Below are 24,994 nucleotides of genomic sequence, written 5' to 3' on the forward strand. Positions count from 1 at the left end.
ATAGAGGTGATTTTGATTGATTTTACTATAAAAAGAACCTGGAAATGGAGCACAAAGTACGGGAAATGTTTGATTTTTGCCGATGTTCAAAAGTAAACAAATGATGTCATTGTCCAATAAATGTCCAAATAGCCATACTAATATGCAGTCATGAATGGGTTGATGTAATTTATACAATTATTACAATATTGCAATAGTCTGCATAACAGTAAATCTTCTATTTTTTGTTTGAATAAAATTTCAAAATAAAAAGCAAGAATAATATCAGAGGGGCCTGGAGACATGACTGATGAACAAAGAAAATGTTATTTTAGAGCTAGGAATGTCTGCTTTGTTCATTCTGGTCCTTATTTTGAAATTGTCATATTTTTTAATTTTCGTGAAATTGGCCAAATTGCAAATTTCTGACCATGTTATTGGGTAGTTGAAATCAGTAAATGGGCAGTTTCTTGTACTCAATCGATAGAAAAAAATGGAGTTCTGAAGAAATAGCTATGAGTTTGGTTGACTGGAATAATGGAATTAGCCAAAAATAGGGCTCAAAGTGGGCGAAATCGCCGATTTGTAAATATCGCCGAGGTCGCTAACTTCGCGAGAGCGTAATTCCGTCAGTTTTCCATCAAATTGCGTTTTTTTGGTGTCTTTACAATCGGGAAAAGATTCTCTATCATTTCATAAGAAAAAATAGTTTTTTTTTTTTTAAATTTTGCGACACCAGGAGACACCTCAGGATTGGGGGTTGCGACAGTCAAGGGGTTAAATGTCATCCAGTTTTGTAAAAACAATACAGATTGTGGAAATAAATTACAGTGTATTAGCAGTGGCGGCTCGTAGAGCTAGTAATACCTATTTTTTTTTTTTTATTATCACACCGGCCGATTCCCACCAAGGCAGGGTGGCCCGAAAAAGAAAAACTTTCACCATCATTCACTCCATCACTGTCTTGCCAGAAGGGTGCTTTACACTACAGTTTTTAAACTGCAACATTAACACCCCTCCTTCAGAGTGCAGGCACTGTACTTCCCATCTCCAGGACTCAAGTCCGGCCTGCCGGTTTCCCTGAATCCCTTCATAAATGTTACTTTGCTCACACTCCAACAGCACGTCAAGTATTAAAAACCATTTGTCTCCATTCACTCCTATCAAACACGCTCACGCATGCCTGCTGGAAGTCCAAGCCCCTCGCACACAAAACCTCCTTTACCCCCTCCCTCCAACCCTTCCTAGGCCGACCCCTACCCCGCCTTCCTTCCACTACAGACTGATACACTCTTGAAGTCATTCTGTTTCTCTCCATTCTCTCTACATGTCCGAACCACCTCAACAACCCTTCCTCAGCCCTCTGGACAACAGTTTTGGTAATCCCGCACCTCCTCCTAACTTCCAAACTACGAATTCTCTGCATTATATTCACACCACACATTGCCCTCAGACATGACATCTCCACTGCCTCCAGCCTTCTCCTCGCTGCAACATTCATCACCCACGCTTCACACCCATATAAGAGCGTTGGTAAAACTATACTCTCATACATTCCCCTCTTTGCCTCCAAGGACAAAGTTCTTTGTCTCCACAGACTCCTAAGTGCACCACTCACTCTTTTTCCCTCATCAATTCTATGATTCACCTCATCTTTCATAGACCCATCCGCTGACACGTCCACTCCCAAATATCTGAATACGTTCACCTCCTCCATACTCTCTCCCTCCAATCTGATATTCAATCTTTCATCACCTAATCTTTTTGTTATCCTCATAACCTTACTCTTTCCTGTATTCACCTTTAATTTTCTTCTTTTGCACACCCTACCAAATTCATCCACCAATCTCTGCAACTTCTCTTCAGAATCTCCCAAGAGCACAGTATCATCAGCAAAGAGCAGCTGTGACAACTCCCACTTTGTGTGTGATTCTTTATCTTTTAACTCCACGCCTCTTGCCAAGACCCTCGCATTTACTTCTCTTACAACCCCATCTATAAATATATTAAACAACCACGGTGACATCACACATCCTTGTCTAAGGCCTACTTTTACTGGGAAAAAATTTCCCTCTTTCCTACATACTCTAACTTGAGCCTCACTATCCTCGTAAAAACTCTTCACTGCTTTCAGTAACCTACCTCCTACACCATACACTTGCAACATCTGCCACATTGCCCCCCTATCCACCCTGTCATACGCCTTTTCCAAATCCATAAATGCCACAAAGACCTCTTTAGCCTTATCTAAATACTGTTCACTTATATGTTTCACTGTAAACACCTGGTAATACCTATACTATCATAAATACATTGAAAACAACATACAACTGATTTTTTCTGTAGTACATTTGTCAGTTGTAAATTATTTTAGTGTAAGGTTGACGAAGTCATATGTCTGGCAGTGAGCATCCGTGGGGACTGCAGCTCTGCAGCTCCTATGGATGAGCCGCCACTGATTATTACATATTATTATTATTATTATTGTTATTATCATCATTACTAATATTATTTAACCACAAACCATTAACATTATGCCCTTCAAACAACATATGAGCATACCTGTAAGTTCTTAACAAAATCTTCTTCCTTCACATGTGGCTCCCATGTGTCTGTCTGCACATCAACTGTGGCAGTGTAGAGTGGGCCATATTTGTGCTTGCAAGTTATCCAGTGTCCAAGATTATCATCAACTCGCACTGACACTGCAGAAATCTCCTCATTTGTAAACACAAGTAACCTGCAATGAACATACAACACCTTAAACCCCAGTTAAAAGTTTTGATAAAAATAAAATACATGTACATAATATTTTATATAAGACCTGCATAGTAATGGTCTAGTAAAAGACAGATGTTATCTAATGTTTGGGACAATGTTTAATATTTGATTTTCCTACATGTTCTATTATGAATTTATAAGCAATGCTGTTTACAGTTAGCCTCAATAGTATGGTAACTAATCAAACAGTGGTGCATCAGCAACACTAGCATGCAAGTTTACAGGTTGTGAAATAAAATAAAATTCAGGAATTGAAAACAGTAGTCTCTGAATATACTGTACTCTTAATATAGAAAATGTATAGATTTTTTTTTTTATTATCACACTGGCCGATTCCCACCAAGGCAGGGTGGCCCGAAAAAGAAAAACTTTCACCATCATTCACTCCATCACTGTCTTGCCAGAAGGGTGCTTTACACTACAGTTTTTAAACTGCAACATTAACACCCCTCCTTCAGAGTGCAGGCACTGTACTTCCCATCTCCAGGACTCAAGTCCGGCCTGCCGGTTTCCCTGAACCCATTCATAAATGTTACTTTGCTCACACTCCAACAGCATGTCAAGTATTAAAAACCATTTGTCTCCATTCACTCCTATCAAACACGCTCACGCATGCCTGCTGGAAGTCCAAGCCCCTCGCACACAAAACCTCCTTTACCCCCTCCTTCCAACCTTTCCTAGGCCGACCCCTACCCCGCCTTCCTTCCACTACAGACTGATACACTCTTGAAGTTATTCTGTTTCGCTCCATTCTCTCCACATGTCCGAACCACCTCAACAACCCTTCCTCAGCCCTCTAGACAACAGTTTTGGTAATCCCGCACCTCCTCCTAACTTCCAAACTACGAATTCTCTGCATTATATTCACACCACACATTGCTCTCAGACATGACATCTCCACTGCCTCCAGCCTTCTTCTCGCTGCAACATTCATCACCCATGCTTCACACCCATATAAGAGCATTGGTAAAACTATACTCTCATACATTCCCCTCTTTGCCTCCAAGGACAAAGTTCTTTGTCTCCACAGACTCCTAAGTGCACCACTCACCCTTTTCCCCTCATCAATTCTATGATTCACCTCATCTTTCATAGACCCATCCGCTGACACGTCCACTCCCAAATATCTGAATACATTCACCTCCTCCATACTCTCTCCCTCCAATCTGATATCCAATCTTTCATCACCTAATCTTTTTGTTATCCTCATAACCTTACTCTTTCCTGTATTCACTTTCAATTTTCTTCTTTTGCACACCCTACCAAATTCATCCACCAATCTCTGCAACTTCTCTTCAGAATCTCCCAAGAGCACAGTGTCATCAGCAAAGAGCAACTGTGACAACTCCCACTTTATGTGTGATTCTTTATCTTTTAACTCCACGCCTCTTGCCAAGACCCTCGCATTTACTTCTCTTACAACCCCATCTATAAATATATTAAACAACCACGGTGACATCACACATCCTTGTCTAAGGCCTACTTTTACTGGGAAATAATTTCCCTCTTTCCTACATACTCTAACTTGAGCCTCACTATCCTCGTAAAAACTCTTCACTGCTTTCAGTAACCTACCTCCTACACCATACACCTGCAACATCTGCCACATTGCCCCCCTATCCACCCTGTCATACGCCTTTTCCAAATCCATAAATGCCACAAAGACCTCTTTAGCCTTATCTAAATACTGTTCACTTATATGTTTCACTGTAAACACCTGGTCCACACACCCCCTACCTTTCCTAAAGCCTCCTTGTTCATCTGCTATCCTATTCTCCGTCTTACTCTTAATTCTTTCAATAATAACTCTACCATACATTTTGCCAGGTATACTCAACAGACTTATCCCCCTATAATTTTTGCACTCTCTTTTATCCCCTTTGCCTTTATACAAAGGAACTATGCATGCTCTCTGCCAATCCCTAGGTACCTTACCCTCTTCCATACATTTATTAAATAATTGCACCAACCACTCCAAAACTATATCCCCACCTGCTTTTAACATTTCTATCTTTATCCCATCAATCCCGGCTGCCTTACCCCCTTTCATTTTACCTACTGCCTCACGAACTTCCCCCACACTCACAAGTGGCTCTTCCTCACTCCTACAAGATGTTGTTCCTCCTTGCCCTATACACGAAATCACAGCTTCCCTATCTCATCAACATTTAACAATTCCTCAAAATATTCCCTCCATCTTCCCAATACCTCTAACTCACCATTTAATAACTCTCCTCTCCTATTTTTAACTGACAAATCCATTTGTTCTCTAGGCTTTCTTAACTTGTTAATCTCACTCCAAAACTTTTTCTTATTTTCAACAAAATTTGTTGATAACATCTCACCCACTCTCTCATTTGCTCTCTTTTTACATTGCTTCACCACTCTCTTAACCTCTCTCTTTTTCTCCATATACTCTTCCCTCCTTGCATCACTTCTTCTTTGTAAAAACTTATCATATGCTAACTTTTTCTCCCTTACTACTCTCTTTACATCATCATTCCACCAATCGCTCCTCTTCCCTCCCGCACCCACTTTCCTGTAACCACAAACTTTTGCTGAACACTCCAACACTACATTTTTAAACCTACTCCATACCTCTTCGACCCCATTGCCTATGCTCTCATTAGCCCATCTATCCTCCAATAGCTGTTTATATCTTACCCTAACTGCCTCCTCTTTTAGTTTATAAACCTTCACCTCTCTCTTCCCTGATGCTTCTATTCTCCTTGTATCCCATCTACCTTTTACTCTCAGTGTAGCTACAACTAAAAAGTGACCTGATATATCTGTGGCCCCTCTATAAACATGCACATCCTGAAGTCTACTCAACAGTCTTTTATCTACCAATACATAATCCAACAAACTACTGTCATTTCGCCCTACATCATATCTTGTATACTTATTTATCATCTTTTTCTTAAAATATGTATTACCTATAACTAAACCCCTTTCTATACAAAGTTCAATCAAAGGGCTCCAATTATCATTTACACCTGGCACCCCAAACTGTATAGATATATTACAGTAATACACCATAAAACAATAATGAAAGTATACAAATATGTGGTAAATCCTAAACAGGGTACAGGAATACAACACTCTGAAGTATGAATAATTACTGTCTGTGAAAGGTTTCATGAGTCACTAATGGAAAAACCTATCAGTTGACCTCTTATTACACCTGTAATAAAGTCTGTAAATTTTTTTTGCCCAGTCAGTTTTCCACTTTCCTTCTCTGGTGCACCTAAAAACCTGCACTTCCTTATCACCTATGCCACCAGCTGTGTGGGCTGTAAGCATCAGTTAGTATAGGCTAAGGAAGAACAATTGATATACAGAGGCAGCAGATGCCATGGTTCATGGGATCTTCTAGAGAAAGTAGTTTTTCATATTTCAAAATGTTATATTCTGTATTCAGGTTCCATGAACCCTAATAGAATCCTAACACAAGCATCCAGTTTTATGATAGAGGCAACTGTATGGTACAGTATATTGTAAGGTGGGAGCCTCAGAGACAAGAAGCTCTTTGTCTGTTGAGCACTTTCTTTTAAATCAAACTGCTAGAAAGACTCATCTGCAGGGATGGAAAGAAGATTACTTAATACAGGCCCTGGGTAATACCCTTCATCCTAAATGTGGGGGCACTTTTAAAGCTTGCCTCTCTGTTAGGCAGAAAAATCACGATTATTACATGCACAAGAACAGTTTTATGTAAACTGATTTTTAATGCATTAAAGCTGTGAAGAGTAACTTTTCTGTTCAGAAGATAAGTTGGATGGAGTAATGAAACTCAAGCAATGATATTAAAAGAAACCTGTTACTCCAGGGATTATTATACAGTTGCAAGATTAATATTCAAAGAATAAAGAAACCAATGGTGAGAATACAATGAGATTAGATTCCAAGGATATATTTCAGTTTTATGATGCTTTATTTATCTACAGAGTGAACATTAATTACAATAGCAAAATGCATCTAATAAGTTTTTATGCATCTTGCAGAATTGCACACATGCTTTTAATCTGCATGACGCAAGATTACATCTGAATTCTAGAGTCACAGAATGTAATACAGCTACAAGACATGCTTTATTACTTACAATTCACATTTATCACTATGCACAAATAGTACAATGACTTCAGTACAGAACTCCATACTCTGTCAAAAATGTCCATAGTCCAGCATGTAGCTGCTACTATGCCAAGCATCCATAATCTGGCAGAGAGTGGCTACTCTGCCAAACATCCATAATTCAGCATGGAGTGATTACTCCGCCAAACATACACAATCCTGCACTGAGCGACTTGCAGCCATCACAATGGAGACTTTTGCCAAACAATGGTACATAAAACAATTTTTACCTGTAAAGGCACCAGTGTGAGGTCCCTTTCAATCATATATTATTAATAGGTTCTAATCTCGCCAATAAAATCCCACGCACCAATGCCCATGCCGGGGACTACCTAGATGGGAATTTCCCAAATTCCTTCTATCTTGCTTCAACTGAGCCCATGGAAGTCACCGAGATTATAAAGTCACTTAAAAATAACTCAGGGAATCTGTCTCATGTCCCACCATTATTGTACAAGAGAGCAGCCCATGTCCTCTCGCATGCTATCTCATTACTTTTTAACAAGTCACTAGAAACTAGCACCTTCCCGAAACTACTCAAGACGGCAAGGGTTACACCAATACATAAAGGTGGTGACCCTACAGATTTAAACAACTATAGGCCAATATCAAACTTACCATTGCTATCCAAAATCTTTGAGAAACTCGTGCACAGGAGACTATATTCATTTATAACGGCACAAAACATACTCAACCCCTGCCAATTTGGATTCAGGAAAAATAAAAGCACTAACGATGCAATCATAAAAATTCTAGATCTGCTTTACACAGCATTGGAAAATAAGGAATATCCACTAGGAATTTTTATTAACCTAAGAAAAGCTTTTGACACAGTAGACCATGGCATCCTACTCCACAAACTTGACCATTATGGTATAAGAGGCCACGCACTTGCATATTTCAAATCTTACCTTACTAATAGGTATCAGTATGTCACCATTAAAGACACAGCATCAACAACACAGCCACTTGATACTGGAGTTCTGCAGGGAAGTGTCCTTGGTCCCCTGCTCTTCCTCATATACATCAATGATCTTCCAAACGTATCTCAACACCTGAACCCCATTCTCTTTGTTGACGACACGACTTATGTCATCTCTCACCCTAATCTTGCCACCCTCAACACCATTGTTAATGAGGAGCTGATCAAAATATCGACTTGGATGACAGCCAATAAACTTACGCTTAACACTGACAAAACCTACTACATTATGTTTGGTAGCAGAGCAGGAGATGCGCAAATTAACATTAAGATCGACAACACTCTAATTGCCAGGCATAATGAGGGCAAATTCCTAGGCCTATACCTCGACAACAACCTGAACTTCAGCACCCATATCCAACACATAACCAAAAAAGTATCCAAAACGGTTGGGATCCTCTCCAAGATACGATACTACGTGCCGCAAACTGCCCTTCTCACACTATACCATTCACTTATATATCCATACCTCACCTATGCTATCTGTGCTTGGGGTTCAACTGCAGCAACACACCTAAAGCCAATAATAACCCAACAAAAAGCCGCAGTAAGAATAATCACTAAATCCCATCCCTGACAACACACCCCCCCACTCTTCATAGATCTAAACTTACTCCCTGTTCAGTACATCCACACTTACTACTGTGCAATCTACATCTACAGGACCTTAAATTCCAATATTAACCTTGACCTAAAACGCTTTCTTGATAGTTGCGACAGAACCCACAGGCACAACACCAGACACAAACATCTCTATGACATTCCCCGTGTCCGACTAAACCTTTACAAAAATTCAATGTATGTCAAAGGCCCTAAAATCTGGAACACCCTACCTGAAAATTCTAAAACTGCAGACACATTCATCACCTTCAAAACTACCATCAGAAAACATCTTATCTCCCTGATACACCCTGTCAACTAATTACACGAATACCACCTGGTGGTTAACACTTACACTCACTCACCCATTTGACCATAAACAGAAATATCAATCTCAATCTCAAAATAATGAATCTTAACTAGTCAAAGTTGGCCTGTGATACTCCAATACTGAAACTATGTATAGTGCCAAAACAAAAGCATTCACATTGCTAAACTCACAAACAAGTATTTACTCACTTAGCCATAATACCAACTTACCTCATAATTTTGTAATATTTTAAACTTAAGATTTAATTTAAGTCTGCCCGAAATGCCTAGCCATGCTAGGTGTTCTAGTGGTACACTCTGTAATTATTATTTTACTACATGTAAACCACACAATAACCAAATTCTGTAAACTCAGCATTGTAATCCTTATAGAGAATAAACTTTGAATTAAATTAACATGAGGCCTGGTCACAGACTGGGCCGCGGGGGCGTTGACCCCCGGAACTCTCTCCAGGTAAATATTCCAAGTCATGTGAAATGAAAATACAAAGAGTTAAAGGGAATAAATATTGCCAAGATGGCAAAATTTGCAATGAAACTTTTTTAAGAATAAAAAATGACTATCTGGGGATCAAAGGAGTGCTCACTTTGTAATACAGCATTTTAAACTATCTATTAGTAAATTCTGAGTCTCATTATGGCCTGAGACACTCTTTAAAGCTCTTATTTACCACACATGTGACATATTCCCACATGGACCCCTCAAGGTGCCATGACAACAAAAGGAAAAAATAACTGACAAAGTGAAAAGACTTAACAAGGAAATACTACTTAATTTAAATAAGTTTTGTTCATAGGAATAGTATGAATATTCATGAAAAATGTTAAAAATGCTAAAGTACATACAAAAAAAAAAAAAAAAAAAAAGGATGGTTAGAAATTTAAATAAACAGAAGATAAAAAAAAATTAATTTAGTAACTCACCTGACAATATATCTAACAGAGGCCTGGCCTTTTGGGTAGCGCCCAACACTTGATACAATCACAACTGGCCACGAAGGATGAGTGATATCTAGCCATGTCACTTGCCCATTGTCAACAGTCAATATACGATACCTGAAAACAACATGCATTTCTATTACCAGATTTTAGTATTGTAAATAGGTATAAAGACATTATAGAACCTGATATAATTTAATCACATCTGAGCAATTACAGAAGGTATCCCTAGCCTCCTATCCAAGTACTGTATATCTCATGTTACGAACTGTTTTATTAAAAAAAAAAAATCAAATTTTTATTTTTTTTTGCATAGTTTACATGCCTGAGCATTTCGAGAAAAAATAATATCAAGCAAATGTTTCCCTTCCTCTCTTCTTTTATGCATTTTTCCTCTCCTGCTCACTGCCTTCCACAACTATTAAGCCCTTCCTCAAACCTGCATTTATATAAAAAAAATGTGCTGATTAATAACAGTAATGTGTATATTTCCTCATAATTCATTAATTAAAATGCTTAAAAACTCCCTAAACTGAAATACAGTGGAACCCCTCATTTTTTCTTTAACCCTTAAACGGTCCAAACGTATATATACATTCACGCGTGTAGCGCCCCAAATGTATATACAGGTCTCCCTCAACATTCGCGAGGGTTAGGGGATCAAGAGCCTCGCGAATGTTGAAAAACCGTGAATGTTTGGTGCCCCAATATATTGTAGGGAAATATATTACAATACTGCTTCCTTAACTTGTTGAACCATGAATAATCATAAAATACATGAAAATGTCGTAAATTGTACTAAATATATACATGTTATGCTTTAATAATGTATGTTATTTAACCCTTTGAGGGTTTTGGTCGTACTAGTACGTTTTACGAGTAGGGGTTTTTGACGTACTAGTACTCATAAATTCTAGCGGCCTCAAATCTAGTGGGAGAAAGCTGGTAGGCCTTCATATGAAAGAATGGGTCTATGTGGTCAGTGTGCACAGTCTAAAAAAAATCCTGCAGCACACAGTGCATAATGAGAAAAAAAAAACTTTGACCACTTTTTTTTTAATAAATCAGCGACTTTGCAGTGTATTTTCGTATGGTATTTATTGTTGTATTCTAGTTTTCTTGGTCTCATTTTATAGAATGGAAGACATATTACAGAAAATGAGATGATTTTGACTGGTTTTACAATGAAAGGTGCCTTGAAATTGAGCTCAAAGTAGCAGAAATGTTCGATTTTTACCAAACTTCAAAAGTAAACAAATCGTGCCAAGCGTGCAATACACGTCAACTGGTGAGTCTAATATTCATTTACAAGTGCACCAATAATATTTATACCATTTTTTACACTAATGCAGTAGTCTGCATAACAGTAAATCTTATATTTTTTGTGAGAATAAAAATTCAAAGTGGAAAGCAAAAGAATATAAGAGGGGCCTTGAGACGTGACTAATGACTAGAGGAAATGTCATTTTAGTGCCAGGAATGTCTTTCTTGTTTATTCTGGACCCTATTCCGAAATTGGCATCTTTTGAAATTTGTGTGAAATTGGCAAAATTGCTAAATTCTGACCACTGTACAGGATAGTTGAATTTCATAAATGGGTGGTTTCTTGCACCCATTCGATAGAAAAAATGGAGTTCTAGCGAAATATTCATGTTTTTTGTCGACTAGTACAGTGAAATTGGCCGAAAATGGGGCTCAAAGTGGGCAAAATCGCCGATGCGTAAACATCGCCGAGACCACTAACTTTGCGAGAGCATAATTCCGTAAGTTTTCTATCAAATTTCAAACTTTTGGTGTCTTTATGATCGGGAAAAGATTCTCTATCTTTTCATAAGAGAAAATAAATTTTTTTTTTTTTAACCCTTTGACTGTTTTCGACGTATAAATACGTCTTACGAGCCAATGTTTCTGACGTATATATACTCAATAATTCTAGCGGCTTCAAATCAAGTGGGAGAAAGCTGGTAGGCCCACATGTGAGAGAATGGGTCTGTGTGGTCAGTGTGCACCACATAAAAAAAATCCTGCAGCAAACATTGCGTAATGAGAAAAAAAAAACTCTGATCGTTTTTTTGGAATAAAACGCCGACTTTGAGGTGTATTTTCGTATAGTATTTATCGTTGTATTCGCGTTTTCATGGTCTTAGGTGATAAAATGGAAAACATATTACAGAAATAGAGATGATTTTCATTACTTTTACGATGAAAACGACCTTGAAACTGAGCTCAAAGTAGCGGAAATGTTCGATTTTTACCAATGTTCAAGAGTAAATAAATCACACCACACGTCCAATACACGTCAACTGGGGAGTCTAATATTCTTTCACTAGTGCACTGATATTATTTATACCATTTTTACAATAATGCAGTCGTCTGCATAACAGTAAATTTTGTATTTTTGTGTATGAATAAAAAATTAAAATAGAAATCAATAATAATATAAGAGGGGCCTAGAGATGTGACTAATGAACAGAGCATATGTTATTTTAGTGCCACGAATGTCTACCTTGTTTATTCTGGACCCTATTTTGAAATTGGCATCTTTTTTATTTTGCATGAAATTGGCCAAATTGCCAATTTCTGACCACCATATTGGGTAGTCCAAATTAGTAAATGGGAGGTTTCTTGTACTCAGCTGATAGATAAAATGGAGTTCTAAAGAAATAGCTATGAGTTTGGTCAACTGGAACAATGGAATTGGCTGAAAATAGGGCTCAAAGTCGGCGAAATCGCCGATACGCATATGTCGCAGAGACCGCTAACGTCGCGGGAGCATAATTCCACGAGTTTTCGACCAAATTTCGAACTTTTAGTGTCATTACCATCGGGAAAAGATTCTCTATCATTTCATAAGAAAAAATAATTTTTTTTTTTTTCAAAAATTGAGCGACATAGAATGACAGTTTCAGAGAGGGGCCTGAAACAGTCAAAGGGTTAAATTTGGCCGACCCTGAGAACGAGTTTCGGAGAGGGCCTGTCGACCCTCAAAGGGTAATAACATGTATGTTAATAACATGTATGTTATTAAATACCACAGACTCCACCACTGCTTCCACCAATGCCTCCACCACTGCGAGTCCCTACTACCCTCCCTCCGAGCCCCACAACTGGCAGCCAGCCCTCCCACCACTCAGTGTGGTGAGTGTTTTGTTTGGTCATTATTTGCTATTAAACTACAGAATAAATAATGTAAACCCATTCATGACTGCATATTGGAATGGCTATTAGGACAGGTATTAGACGGTGACATCATGTGTTTACTCTTGAACACAGCAAAGAATCGAACATTTCTGCTATTGCTAATAATAACAATAGTAATAATAATAATAATAATAATAATAATAATAATAATAATAATAATAAATACGATATAATTGAAGAGGGAAATTGTACAAAAATATGAGGGAGTGGTTGACACATCGACAGTGTGACTTTGTTTATGCTGGAGTGAACATTAGTCTCCCTGCTCTTCCAAACATTTCACAATAATTCAGCGGTTGAGGCAGTGGTATTTAATAACATATTTTTTTTTTTCAACAAGTCGGCCGTCTCCCACCGAGGCAGGGTGACCCAAAAAAAAGAAAGAAAATCCCCAAAAAGAAAATACTTTCATCATCATTGAACACTTTCACCACACTCGCACATTATCACTGTTTTTGCAGAGGTGCTCAGAATACAACAGTTTAGAAGCATACACATATAAAGATACACAACATATCCCTCCAAACTGCCAATATCTCAAACCCCTCCTTTAAAGTGCAGGCATTGTACTTCCTATTTCCAGGACTCAAGTCCGACTATATGAAAATAACCAGTTTCCCTGAATCCCTTCACTAAATATTACCCTGCTCACACTCCAACAGATCGTCAGGTCCAAAGTACCATTCGTCTCCATTCACTCCTATCTAACACGCTCACGCACACTTGCTGGAAGTCCAAGCCCCTTGCCCACAAAACCTCCTTTACCCCCTCTCTCCAACCCTTTCGAGGACGACCCCTACCCCGCCTTCCTTCCCCTATAGATTTATATGCTTTCCATGTCATTCTACTTTGATCCATTCTCTCTAAATGACCAAACCACCTCAACAACCCCTCTTCTGCCCTCTGACTAATACTTTTATTAACTCCACACCTTTTCCTAATTTCCACACTCCGAATTTTCTGCATAATATTTACATCACACATTGCCCTTAAACAGGACATCTCCACTGCCTCCAACCGTCTCCTCGCTGCTGCATTTACCACCCAAGCTTCACACCCATATAAGAGTGTTGGTACTACTATACTTTCATACATTCCCTTCTTTGCCTCCATAGATAACGTTTTTTGACTCCACATATACCTCAACGCACCACTCACCTTTTTTCCCTCATCAATTCTATGATTAACCTCATCCTTCATAAATCCATCCGCCGACACGTCAACTCCCAAGTATCTGAAAACATTAACTTCTTCCATACTCCTCCTCCCCAATTGATATCCAATTTTTCTTTATCTAAATCATTTGACACCCTCATCACCTTACTCTTTTCTATGTTCACTTTCAACTTTCTACCTTTACACACATTCCCAAACTCATCCACTAACCTTTGCAATTTTTCTTTAGAATCTCCCATAAGCACAGTATCATCAGCAAAAAGTAACTGTGTCAATTCCCATTTTGAATTTGATTCCCCAAAATTTAATCCCACCCCTCTCCCGAACACCCTAGCATTTACTTCCTTTACAACCCCATCTATAAATATATTAAACAACCATGGTGACATTACACATCCCTGTCTAAGACCTACTTTTACCGGGAAGTAGTCTCCCTCTCTTCTACACACCCTAACCTGAGCCTCACTATCCTCATAAAAACTCTTTACAGCATTTAATAACTTACCACCTATTCCATATACTTGCAACATCTGCCACATATCATATGCCTTTTCTAAATACTGTTCACATATATGCTTCAATGTAAACACTTGATCGAGGTGCTCAGAATACAACAGTCTAAGAAGCATACATATTAAAGATACCAATTGCCATCCTCCACCTGCCAATAATACTAAACCTTCTCCTTTAAAGTGCATTAGATTTTCCATCAAGGACTCAAGTCCACTATGAAAATAACCGTTTCCTGAATCCTTCACTATTATTACCCTGCCCTCACAGGTCCAACAGGATCCACAGGTCCTAAGCTCTCCAATTCCTGCTTGGCCTCCATTCAATTATCTAACACGCCACGCACGCTGCTGGGAAGTCCAAGCCCCTTTACCTCCACCAAAACTCTTTACCCTCTCTTCCAACCCCTTTCGAGACCCAATTCCTACCCCACCCTCTCCTTCCCATAAGATTTGCAAGCCCATGCTTGGCCCTACTGTGATCCATTCTCCTATGACCTTCCACCTCAACAACCCTTCCTTCTGCCTCTGACTAATACTCTTTTAATTAACTCTAAGCACTCCTCCTAATTTCCACACCAATCGTACACATACCCAACCGCACCATTGCCCTTAAACAGGACCATCCTCCGCTGCTCTCCAACCGTCTCTCTGCTGCAATTTACTTCACCTGGGCCACACCCATTAATATGTTGGTACCTACTATACCTTTCATACATTCCTTCTTTGCCTCCATAGATAACCGGTTGACCTCACATATACCTCAACGCACTACCTAACCTCCCTCAATCAATTCTATGATTAACCTCATCCTTCATAAATCCATCCGCCACACTTAACTTCCCAAGTTATCCTGATATCCACTTCCTTCCATACCTCCTCCTCCCCAATTTGATCATCCAATTCTTTCTTTATCTAAATCATTTGACACCCTCATCACCTTACTCTTTTCTGTGTTCACTCTCAACTTTTCTACCTTTTTACACACATTCCCAAAACTCATCCACTAACCTTTGCAATTTTTCTTTAGGGAATCTCCCATGTTATTGCAATCACTTCAGCAAAAGTAACTGAACAATTCCCATTTTGAATTTGATTCCCATAATTTAATCCCACCTCTCCCAAACACCTCCTAGCATAACTTCCTTTACAACTCCCATCTATAAATATCATATTAAACAACCATGGTGACATTACAACATTCCCTGTCTAAGAATGTACTTTACCCCATAATCCCTCCCTCTTCCCGCAACCCTAACCCTGAGCCCTCACTATCCTAGTAAAAACTCTTTTACAAGCCCCATAATAACTTAATACCTATTCCATTATACTTCAAGTGCCAACATCTGGCCACATTGCCTCATCCACTTCTATCATATGCCTTTTCTATCCCATAAATGCAATAAAACTTCTAATCTTGATCCCTATACTGTTCACCATATATGGGCTTCAATGTACACCCGATCCACACATCCCCTACCCACTTAAACCTTCCTTGCTCATCCGCAACTTACCCCAATTCCTGTCTTACCTCTAATTCCTCAATTAAAAAACCTACTGTGACAGTTTTCCTGAGTATACCAGTAACTCTGTTTTTAACTGACAAATCCATATTTTCCCTAGGCTTTCTTAACTTGTTTAACTCACTCCAAAATTTTTTCTTATTTTCATTAAAATTTCTTGACAGTGCCTCTCCCACTCTATCATCTGCTCTCCTTTTGCACTCTCTCACCACTCTCTTTACCTTTCTTTTACTCTCCATATACTCTGCTCTTCTTATAACACTTCTGCTTTGTAAAAACCTCTCATAAGCTACCTTTTTCTCTTTTATCACACCCTTTACTTCATCATTCCACCAATCACTCCTCTTTCCTCCTGCCCCCACCCTCCTATAACCACAAACTTCTGCCCCACATTCTAATACTGCATTTTTAAAACTATTCCAACCCTCTTCAACCCTCCCACTACTCATCTTTGCACTAGCCCACCTTTCTGCCAATAGTCGCTTATATCTCACCCGAACTTCCTCCTCCCTTAGTTTATACACTTTCACCTCCCTCTTACTTGTTGTTGCCACCTTCCTCTTTTCCCATCTACCTCTTACTCTAACTGTAGCTACAACTAAATAATGATCCGATATATCAGTTGCCCCTCTATAAACATGTACATCCTGGAGCCTACCCATCAACCTTTTATCCACCAATACATAATCTAATAAACTACTTTCATTACGTGCTACATCATACCTTGTATATTTATTTATCCTCTTTTTCATAAAATATGTATTACTTATTACCAAATTTCTTTCTACACATAGCTCAATTAAAGGCTCCCCATTTACATTTACCCCTGGCACCCCAAATTTACCTACTACTCCCTCCATAACATTTTTACCCACTTTAGCATTAAAATCCCCAACCACCATTACTCTCACACTTGATTCAAAACTCCCCACGCATTCACTCAACATTTCCCAAAATCTCTCTCTCTCCTCTACACTTCTCTCTTCTCCAGGTGCATACACGCTTATTATAACCCACTTTTCACATCCAATCTTTATTTTACTCCACATAATCCTTGAATTAATACATTTATAGTCCCTCTTTTCCTGCCATAGCTTATCCTTCAACATTATTGCTACTCCTTCTTTAGCTCTAACTCTATTTGAAACCCCTGACCTAATCCCATTTATTCCTCTCCACTGAAACTCTCCCACCCCCTTCAGCTTTGTTTCACTTAAAGCCAGGACATCCAGCTTCTTCTCATTCATAACATCCACAATCATCTCTTTCTTATCATCTGCACAACATCCACGCACATTCAGACTTCCCACTTTGACAATTTTCTTCTTCTTATTCTTTTTAGTAATCTTTACAGGAAAAGGGGTTACTAGCCCATTGTTCCCGGCATTTTAGTTGACTTTTACAACACGCATGGCTTACGGAGGAAAGATTCTTATTCCACTTCCCCATGGATATAAAAGGAAAATTAATAAGACCAAGAACTATTAAGATAAAATCAAAGAAAACTCAGATGAGTGTGTATAAATAAATGTGTACATGTATGTGTAGTGTGACCTAAGTGTAAGTAGAAGTAGCAAGACATGCCTGTAATCTTGCATATTTATGAGACAGACAAAAGACATCAGCAATCCTACCATCATGTAAAACAATCACAGGCTTCGTTTTACACTCACTTGGTATGTTATTAAATACCATTGCCTCAATCACTGCCTCAACCACTCCAGTCACACTCAATCTACAAGCACCAAACACAATGAATTATTGTGAAATGTTTGGAAGAACAGGGAGACTAATGTTCACTCCAGCATAAATAAAGTCACACTGACGATGTGTCAACCACTCCCTCGTATTTTTGTACAATTTCCTTCTTCAATTATATCATATTTATTATTATTATTATTATTATTATTATTATTATTACTATTGTTATTATTAGCTGTAGCAGAAATGTTTAATTCTTTGCAGTGTTCAAGAGTAAACACATGATGTCACTGTCTAATACCTGTCCTAATAGCCATTCCAATATGCAGTCATGAATGGGTTTACATTATTTATACTGCAGTTTAATAGCAAATAATGAACAAACAAAACACTCACCACACTGAGTGGTGGGAGGGCTGGCTGCCAGTTGCGGGGGTCGGAGGGAGGGTAGTAGGGACTCGCAGGTGGCGGGAAACTTAAATATGATTTGGCGGCTGGGAATTTGGTGGCTGGGAATTTGGCGGTTGGGAATTCGCGAATGTGTGAAGCCCGTGAAAGTTGAAAACGTGAATGTTGAGGGAGACCGGTATACGTTTTATTTTTCATTCATTCAAAATTAGCGCGATAGGCCTGAGTCTCCTAGACATGAGAGAATGGGTGTGCGCACTCAGTGTGCGCAGTATACAAAAAATCTGGGATGCGTGGGTACCACATGGTAGGACCAGTTACATTCAGCTCCATCCTGGGTCAACATCATGGCACATCCTCATGATTCACTCACGCCTCATCGTATTAACACTACTATTCGAGGAAAGTGATAGAGATCATGAGTTTAGTGGATTTGACACCAATGGGGCCAGTAATATTCAAGGAATTAGTGAAAATATCGACGATAACCCAGATGACCCCCAGCCCATCACCTCTGGGGTAGCGACACCTGTCCTAGGGCCAAGCACCTCTGGGGTAGCCAGTGTGGCCACATCAGACCCTAGGCCAAGCACTTCTGGGGTGGCCAGTGTGGCCACAGAAGACCCTGGGCCAAGCACCTCTGGAGTGGCAAGTGTTACCCATAGGCAACTTCACAAGAGGAAACTATCATTTTCCCGGTGTTTTAGTAGTGATAGTGAAAGTGATGTAAGTGATGATGAGATTGATTTTATGCCAATTGAGGATTCGTCTAGTGATAGTGACGTTCATTATTCACCAGTGAAACGTACTTTTAGGCATCGTTATCTACGTTCAGGCAGTGTGCCATATGCAATCCCTAAGGGTTGTTAGGTCACGATCCAAAACCCCGGCCACTGATAGTGAAAGTGATCATGAAGGGGAGTATGCGGGGATGGAGGAAGTAGTGGTGGGTGGTATGGTGCCTGGACCACATGGCGCAGTGGGTGGACAGACAAAGGACCGCCCAGCACCCCCTCAACCATGTGCTGCCTCCACTCCTCTCCCTCCTCCTCCTGCCCCCCCTGGCCCCATGCCACAGGTCCACCCTGCACCATGTGATCGTGAGTGGAACTGGACACAAAGTATATTCGTGCCACAGCCTTGTGATTTTGATGCTAGTGGAAGTGGTATCCAGCCAGAATGTCCCATAACGAATGAGTCTACAGAGTTAAGACTATTTCCAGTTGTACTTTGACGAGCCTATAATGAACTTGATAGTGACTCAGACAAACATTTATTACCAATATGTCATGAACAACACAACAGAGGTTGGAGAATCATCACGGCTGCACAGGTGGAAAGACACAACAGTGGCTGAAATGTATTTATTCCTTGCCACTGTCATGCTTATGCCACATATCTATAAGAACAATATACGTAATTACTGGTCTACAGACCACTTCGTCAGTACTCCAGTTTTCCGTGACCTCCTTCCCTGCAACAGATTCACTCTGTTGCTACGAATGTTGCACTTCGCAGACAGAAATACGCCAGACAGAAATGACCTTCTATACAAAATCCGGGAAGTGTTTATGTATTTGAAGCAGAAATTCAGTGTATACTTTTATCCCTTCAAGAACATTGTTGTTGATGAGTCCTTGATTCTGTTCAAGGGACGCCTGTCATTCAAGCAATATATACCGAGCAAACGTAATCGCTTTGGTATAAAACTTTTTGTTATGTGTGACTGTGAGAGTGGTCTTGTGTTGGATGTAATTGTATACACAGGGAAAAACACACTCGATGATGACAGAAGGACGTTGGGCATTTCCAGTGATGTTGTTCGCAGGATGATGGAACCATACCTTGGCAAGGGCCATACATTGTACACAGACAACTGGTATACAAGCCCTATGCTTGCTGATTTCCTACGTGTGAACAATACTGATATATGTGGAACAGTGAGAAGGAATAGGAAACCTATGCCAAGGTTCACTGGAGGCAGTGTTGAAGGTGAAGTGCAAGCGTTTCATGCTAATGACATCATGGCACTGACGTGGCCTGACAAACGAAACGTGACATTGCTATCAACCATCCACAGAAATGAGATGGTACAAACAGACAGACTGAGCAAGTTCAACAACGAACCTATTGTGAAGCCACTTGCTGTCGTGGTCTATACGAACAACATGCAATTAGTTGACAAGTGTGACATGATGATAGGGTTTGTTGACTGTGTGCGTAGGAGTCGCAAGTGGTATATAAAACTGTTTTTTCACCTTGTAGACATTGCAGTGCTCAATGCATTCAATATGTACGAAGTAAAGACTGGAAAACGACAACGTCTTGCAGATTTCTCTCTGAATCTCGTCAAACAGATAGCAAGAAAGTATGGTACCACACCTGTACCTTCCCCTCAACAGCGACCTGTCACACCACAACCTGTCCCCCAACCACAGCCAGTGGGGGAAGTGCCAGACCGAATCATTCCTAACTGTCACTATCTGGTACCAATACCACCTACCCAAAAGAAAAAGAATGCCCAGAAAAAGTGTATTGTGTGTGCTACCACCAAAAAATGACCCCAACAGCGGAAGGAAACACGATTCATGTGTCACCAGTGTGGGGTGGCACTCTGTATGACTCCATGCTTCATGGAGTATCATACAATTGTGGAGTTCTAGAAACATAAGTGGGACATGTAAATACTTGTATATAGTTGTAGATAATAATGTGTGATTCAGCCAGGTGTGCAAAATCACCTATCAGTGTGTACATGTGTGTTTATGACAATATGATAAAAAATTTGTATGTAATATTGGTGTATAAACAAAAATTGGCATTGATATCAAATGACTTACTATGAAACATAATTATCATATCATGAAAACCAAGAAAATGAAAAAAAAAGTGGAAGAAAACGGTAAATATGTTGAATTTCTGCAAGCAGCAGTGCTCCATGTTGCCATCAGGTGATTGCCAAGTGTCAACTTCGCGGCCTCATACCTCGGTAAGTACTGACCCTAAATTTTTTTTTATGCTAAAACACTTAAAAAAGATTTTTTTTTTTTCAAAATATTCGGGGCACTGCGCGAGTGAACATATATATACGTTTGGACATTTTAACCCTTTGAGGGTCCGTCCCGTAGATCTACGGCTTTACGTTCAGGGTCCAAACCGTAGATTTACGTCATGAGCTCAGCTCACTCTGATAAACTGTGAGTGGTACATTTGGGCCTAGATATGAGAGAATACATCTATGTGGTATGTGTGCACCACATAAAAACAGATCCTGCAGCACGTTGTGTATAATGAGAGAAAAAACTGAAATCATAATTTTTCTATTAAAACAGTGACTGCAGTGTTTTTTCGTATGTTTTTTATAGGTCTATTTGCGATTTCTTGGTCTCATTTGATAGAATGGAAGACATATTACAGAAATAGAGATGATTTTGATTGGTTTTAGCACTGGAAATGGCTTGAAACTGAGCTCAAAGTAGCAGAAATGTTAAATTTTTGCCGATATTCAAGAGTAAACAAAAGACCTCACACGTCTAATACACGCCAGCTGGTGGGTCTAATATGCATTCACAAATATGGTGATGATATTTATACAATTATTACAGTATTGCATAACAGTAAATCTTCTATTTTTTGGTGTGAATAAAAATTCATTATGTGAAAAAATCAAAATGGAATTTATTTGTAAAGCCTCAAAATGTAACTAATGAACAGAGGAAATGTTAGTTTAGTTCCAGGAATACCTACATTGTTTATTCTGGACCCCATTTTGAAATTGGAATATTTTGAACTTTGTGTTAAATTGGCCAAATTAACAATTTCCGATCACTTTAATTTATAGTTGAAACAGTTGACTTGGCGATTTCTTGTGCTCAATCGATAGAATAGAAGTAATACTAGTGAAATAGCTAAGAATTTGGTTGACTGGAATAATGTAATTGGCCTAAAATGGGAGTCAAAGTCGGCAAAATCGCCGATTCGTAAATATTGCTGACACATCAAAATTCGCGAGAGCATAATTTCGTCAATTTTCCAGCAAATTTCGTACTTTTTCTTTTATTACCTTCACAAAAAGATTCTCTACCATTTAAGAAAAAATAACAAATTTTTTTTTGGAAAATTCTTGGACACTGGGGCACCACTTCAGATTTGGGCCTTGGACCCTGAAGGGGTTAATGGTTAATCCATTCCAGAAGGTCAGTCTAAATCTGAAACATAAAAAAAACGAAGTAATATTTCCCATAAAGAAATAATGTAAATACAGTGGACCCCCGCATAACGATCACCTCCGAATGCGACCAATTATGTAAGTGTATTTATGTAAGTGCATTTGTACGTGTATGTTTGGGGGTCTGAAATGGACTAATCTACTTCACAATATTCCTTATGGGAACAAACTCCGTCAGTACTGGCACCTGAACATACTTCTGGAGTGAAAAAATAAGGAATATTGTGAATTAGATTAGTCCATTTCAGACCCCCAAACATACACGTATAAACGCACTTGCATAAATACACTTACATAATTGGTCGCATTGGGAGGTGATCATAAAGCGGGGGTCCACTGTACAATTAATCCGTTTCAGTCGCCCAAAAATATTAACAAAAAATCAATTTTATAGAGAATAACTAGAGTGTTATAGGTAGCAGGTTGATAGACAGCAACCACCCAGGGAGGCACTACCGTCCTGCCAAGCGAGTGTAAAACGAAAGCCTGTATTTGTTTTACATGATGGTAGGATTGCTGGTGTCTTTTTTCTGTCTCATAAACATGTAAGATTTCAGGTATGTCCTGCTACTTCTTCTTACACTTAGGTCACACTACACATACATGTACAGTGGACCCCCGCATAACGATTACCTCCGAATGTGACCAATTATGTAAGTGTATTTATGTAAGTGCGTTTGTACGTGTATGTTTGGGGGTCTGAAATGGACTAATCTACTTCACAATATTTCTTATGGGAACAAATTCGGTCAGTACTGGCACCTGAACATACTTCTGGAGTGAAAAAATATCGTTATCCGGGGGTCCACTGTACAAGCATATACAGTGGACCCCCGGTTAACGATATTTTTTCACTCCAGAAGTATGTTCAGGTGCCAGTACTGACCGAATTTGTTCCCATAAGAAATATTGTGAAGTAGATTAGTCCATTTCAGACCCCCAAACGTACACGTACAAACGCACTTACATAAATACACTTACATAATTGGTCGCATTTGGAGGTAATCGTTATGCGGGGGTCCACTGTATATATACACCCTTCTGGGTTTTCTTCTATTTTCTTTCTAGTTCTTGTTCTTGTTTATTTCCTCTTATCTCCATGGGGAAGTGGAACAGAATTCTTCCTCCGTAAGCCATGCGTGTTGTAAGAGGTGACTAAACTGCAGGGAGCAAGGGGCTAGTAACCCCTTCTGTACAAATTACTAAATTTAAAAAGAAAACCTTTCGTTTTTCTTTTTGGGCTACCCTGCCTTGGTGGGATAATGCCAATTTGTTGAAAAAAAAAAAAACTATAGTGTTGCAGCTCTTCAGTGGTTAGCTCTTCCCTGTGGTTGTCTGCCAACTCTTCCACATCCTGGCCACTCACATCCAACCCCATGGACTTCCCCAAAGCCACAATAGATTCCACAACAGGTGTAGGGTTGTCAAGTTTACACTAATTTATATTAAGTTAGTAAGAGAACTAGGCATTAAAACACAATAAAAGTAAAATACATAAACAGTACATTCATTTTTTACCTTAAAATATTTGTAGTCTTAATGTAGGGAGGGAGGTGAGTAGTATTTATTTGTAGCCCCAGGAGGACTACATCCCAGGCAGACTACATTCCCCTGGGCTACACCTACCAGTAACATACACTGTGGTCCCCAGCCATATTATTACCATCGACATACCATGTTCACCGAGTTTAATCGTTTCTAACATCTACCTTTACATGCCATCATAAACAAAGGGAGAAGTAATGAATAATTCATGCCGAGAACTGTAAACAAAAGCCTTATGCACTATTAAGGGCGTTTACTGGGCTAGACGTAGATTCATACAGTTTTCTTTAACGCTGAACCAGAGAAAACGTAATGTTTTCCCTCCACCAACTCACCCCTCAATAGCACATAAACACTGCATGTTTATATGCTATGTAACATGTTTCTTATATAATTTTGAAAAAAATATCATAGATGGATTAATGAAAATGTCTATATTAACGTAAAATAAGACAAAACCCGAAACATGATATTCAGTGCATACAAAATCCGGAGTTCCCCTGTACTGTATAGCTTCTTGAAAATATACGAGCCTTCAAACAGTTCAAAAAAGCTACAACTTAACAAATCTAATTAAAAATTTGTTAGTTCTGAAGGACAAAAGATGCATTTTTGCATCAGGGCTCTATAGCCTACTAGTAACACAGTCAGAATACATTCACACCCATTACTGTCTTCATCTCTCTGGCCCAGTAATAACTTCTTGCATTAATCCATTCACTGTTAGCCTTCTGTGCTTCTGTTCAACGTACTGATATTTATATATTGAGCCCAGAATTCTCAAGCAATGACCCCTTCTGCTCCATCACCAAGTATAACCAGAAAAGAACATTGGAGAGAGGAGGATCTCCATGGGTCACAGGGTCCTCCTAGCTGTATCCTAGAGGCTCACTAGGAACTATATAAGCAGCTGTAGAATGAAGGTAGGTGTGCAGTAATCAGGTTACATAGACCTGAG

At 39.2% G+C, this 24,994-nt stretch overlaps 1 protein-coding gene across 3 annotated transcripts in view; it reads right to left on the reverse strand.

Annotated features, from left to right (window-relative positions):
- Positions 1-24,994, reverse strand: part of LOC128689677 (transmembrane protein 62) — a 76,208-nt gene that overhangs the window by 23,281 nt on the left and 27,933 nt on the right. For all 3 annotated transcript variants that reach the window (XM_053778038.2, XM_053778039.2, XM_070087598.1), the window contains exons 7-8: positions 9,731-9,862; positions 2,542-2,719 (exon numbers count right to left, since the gene is read on the reverse strand). In XM_053778038.2, the coding sequence (XP_053634013.2) occupies positions 2,542-2,719; positions 9,731-9,862 (310 nt within the window). The remainder of the gene's footprint in view (positions 1-2,541; positions 2,720-9,730; positions 9,863-24,994) is intronic.

This window comes from Cherax quadricarinatus, chromosome 22 (assembly GCF_038502225.1).
Source record: "Cherax quadricarinatus isolate ZL_2023a chromosome 22, ASM3850222v1, whole genome shotgun sequence".
Lineage (NCBI taxonomy): Eukaryota > Metazoa > Arthropoda > Malacostraca > Decapoda > Parastacidae > Cherax > Cherax quadricarinatus.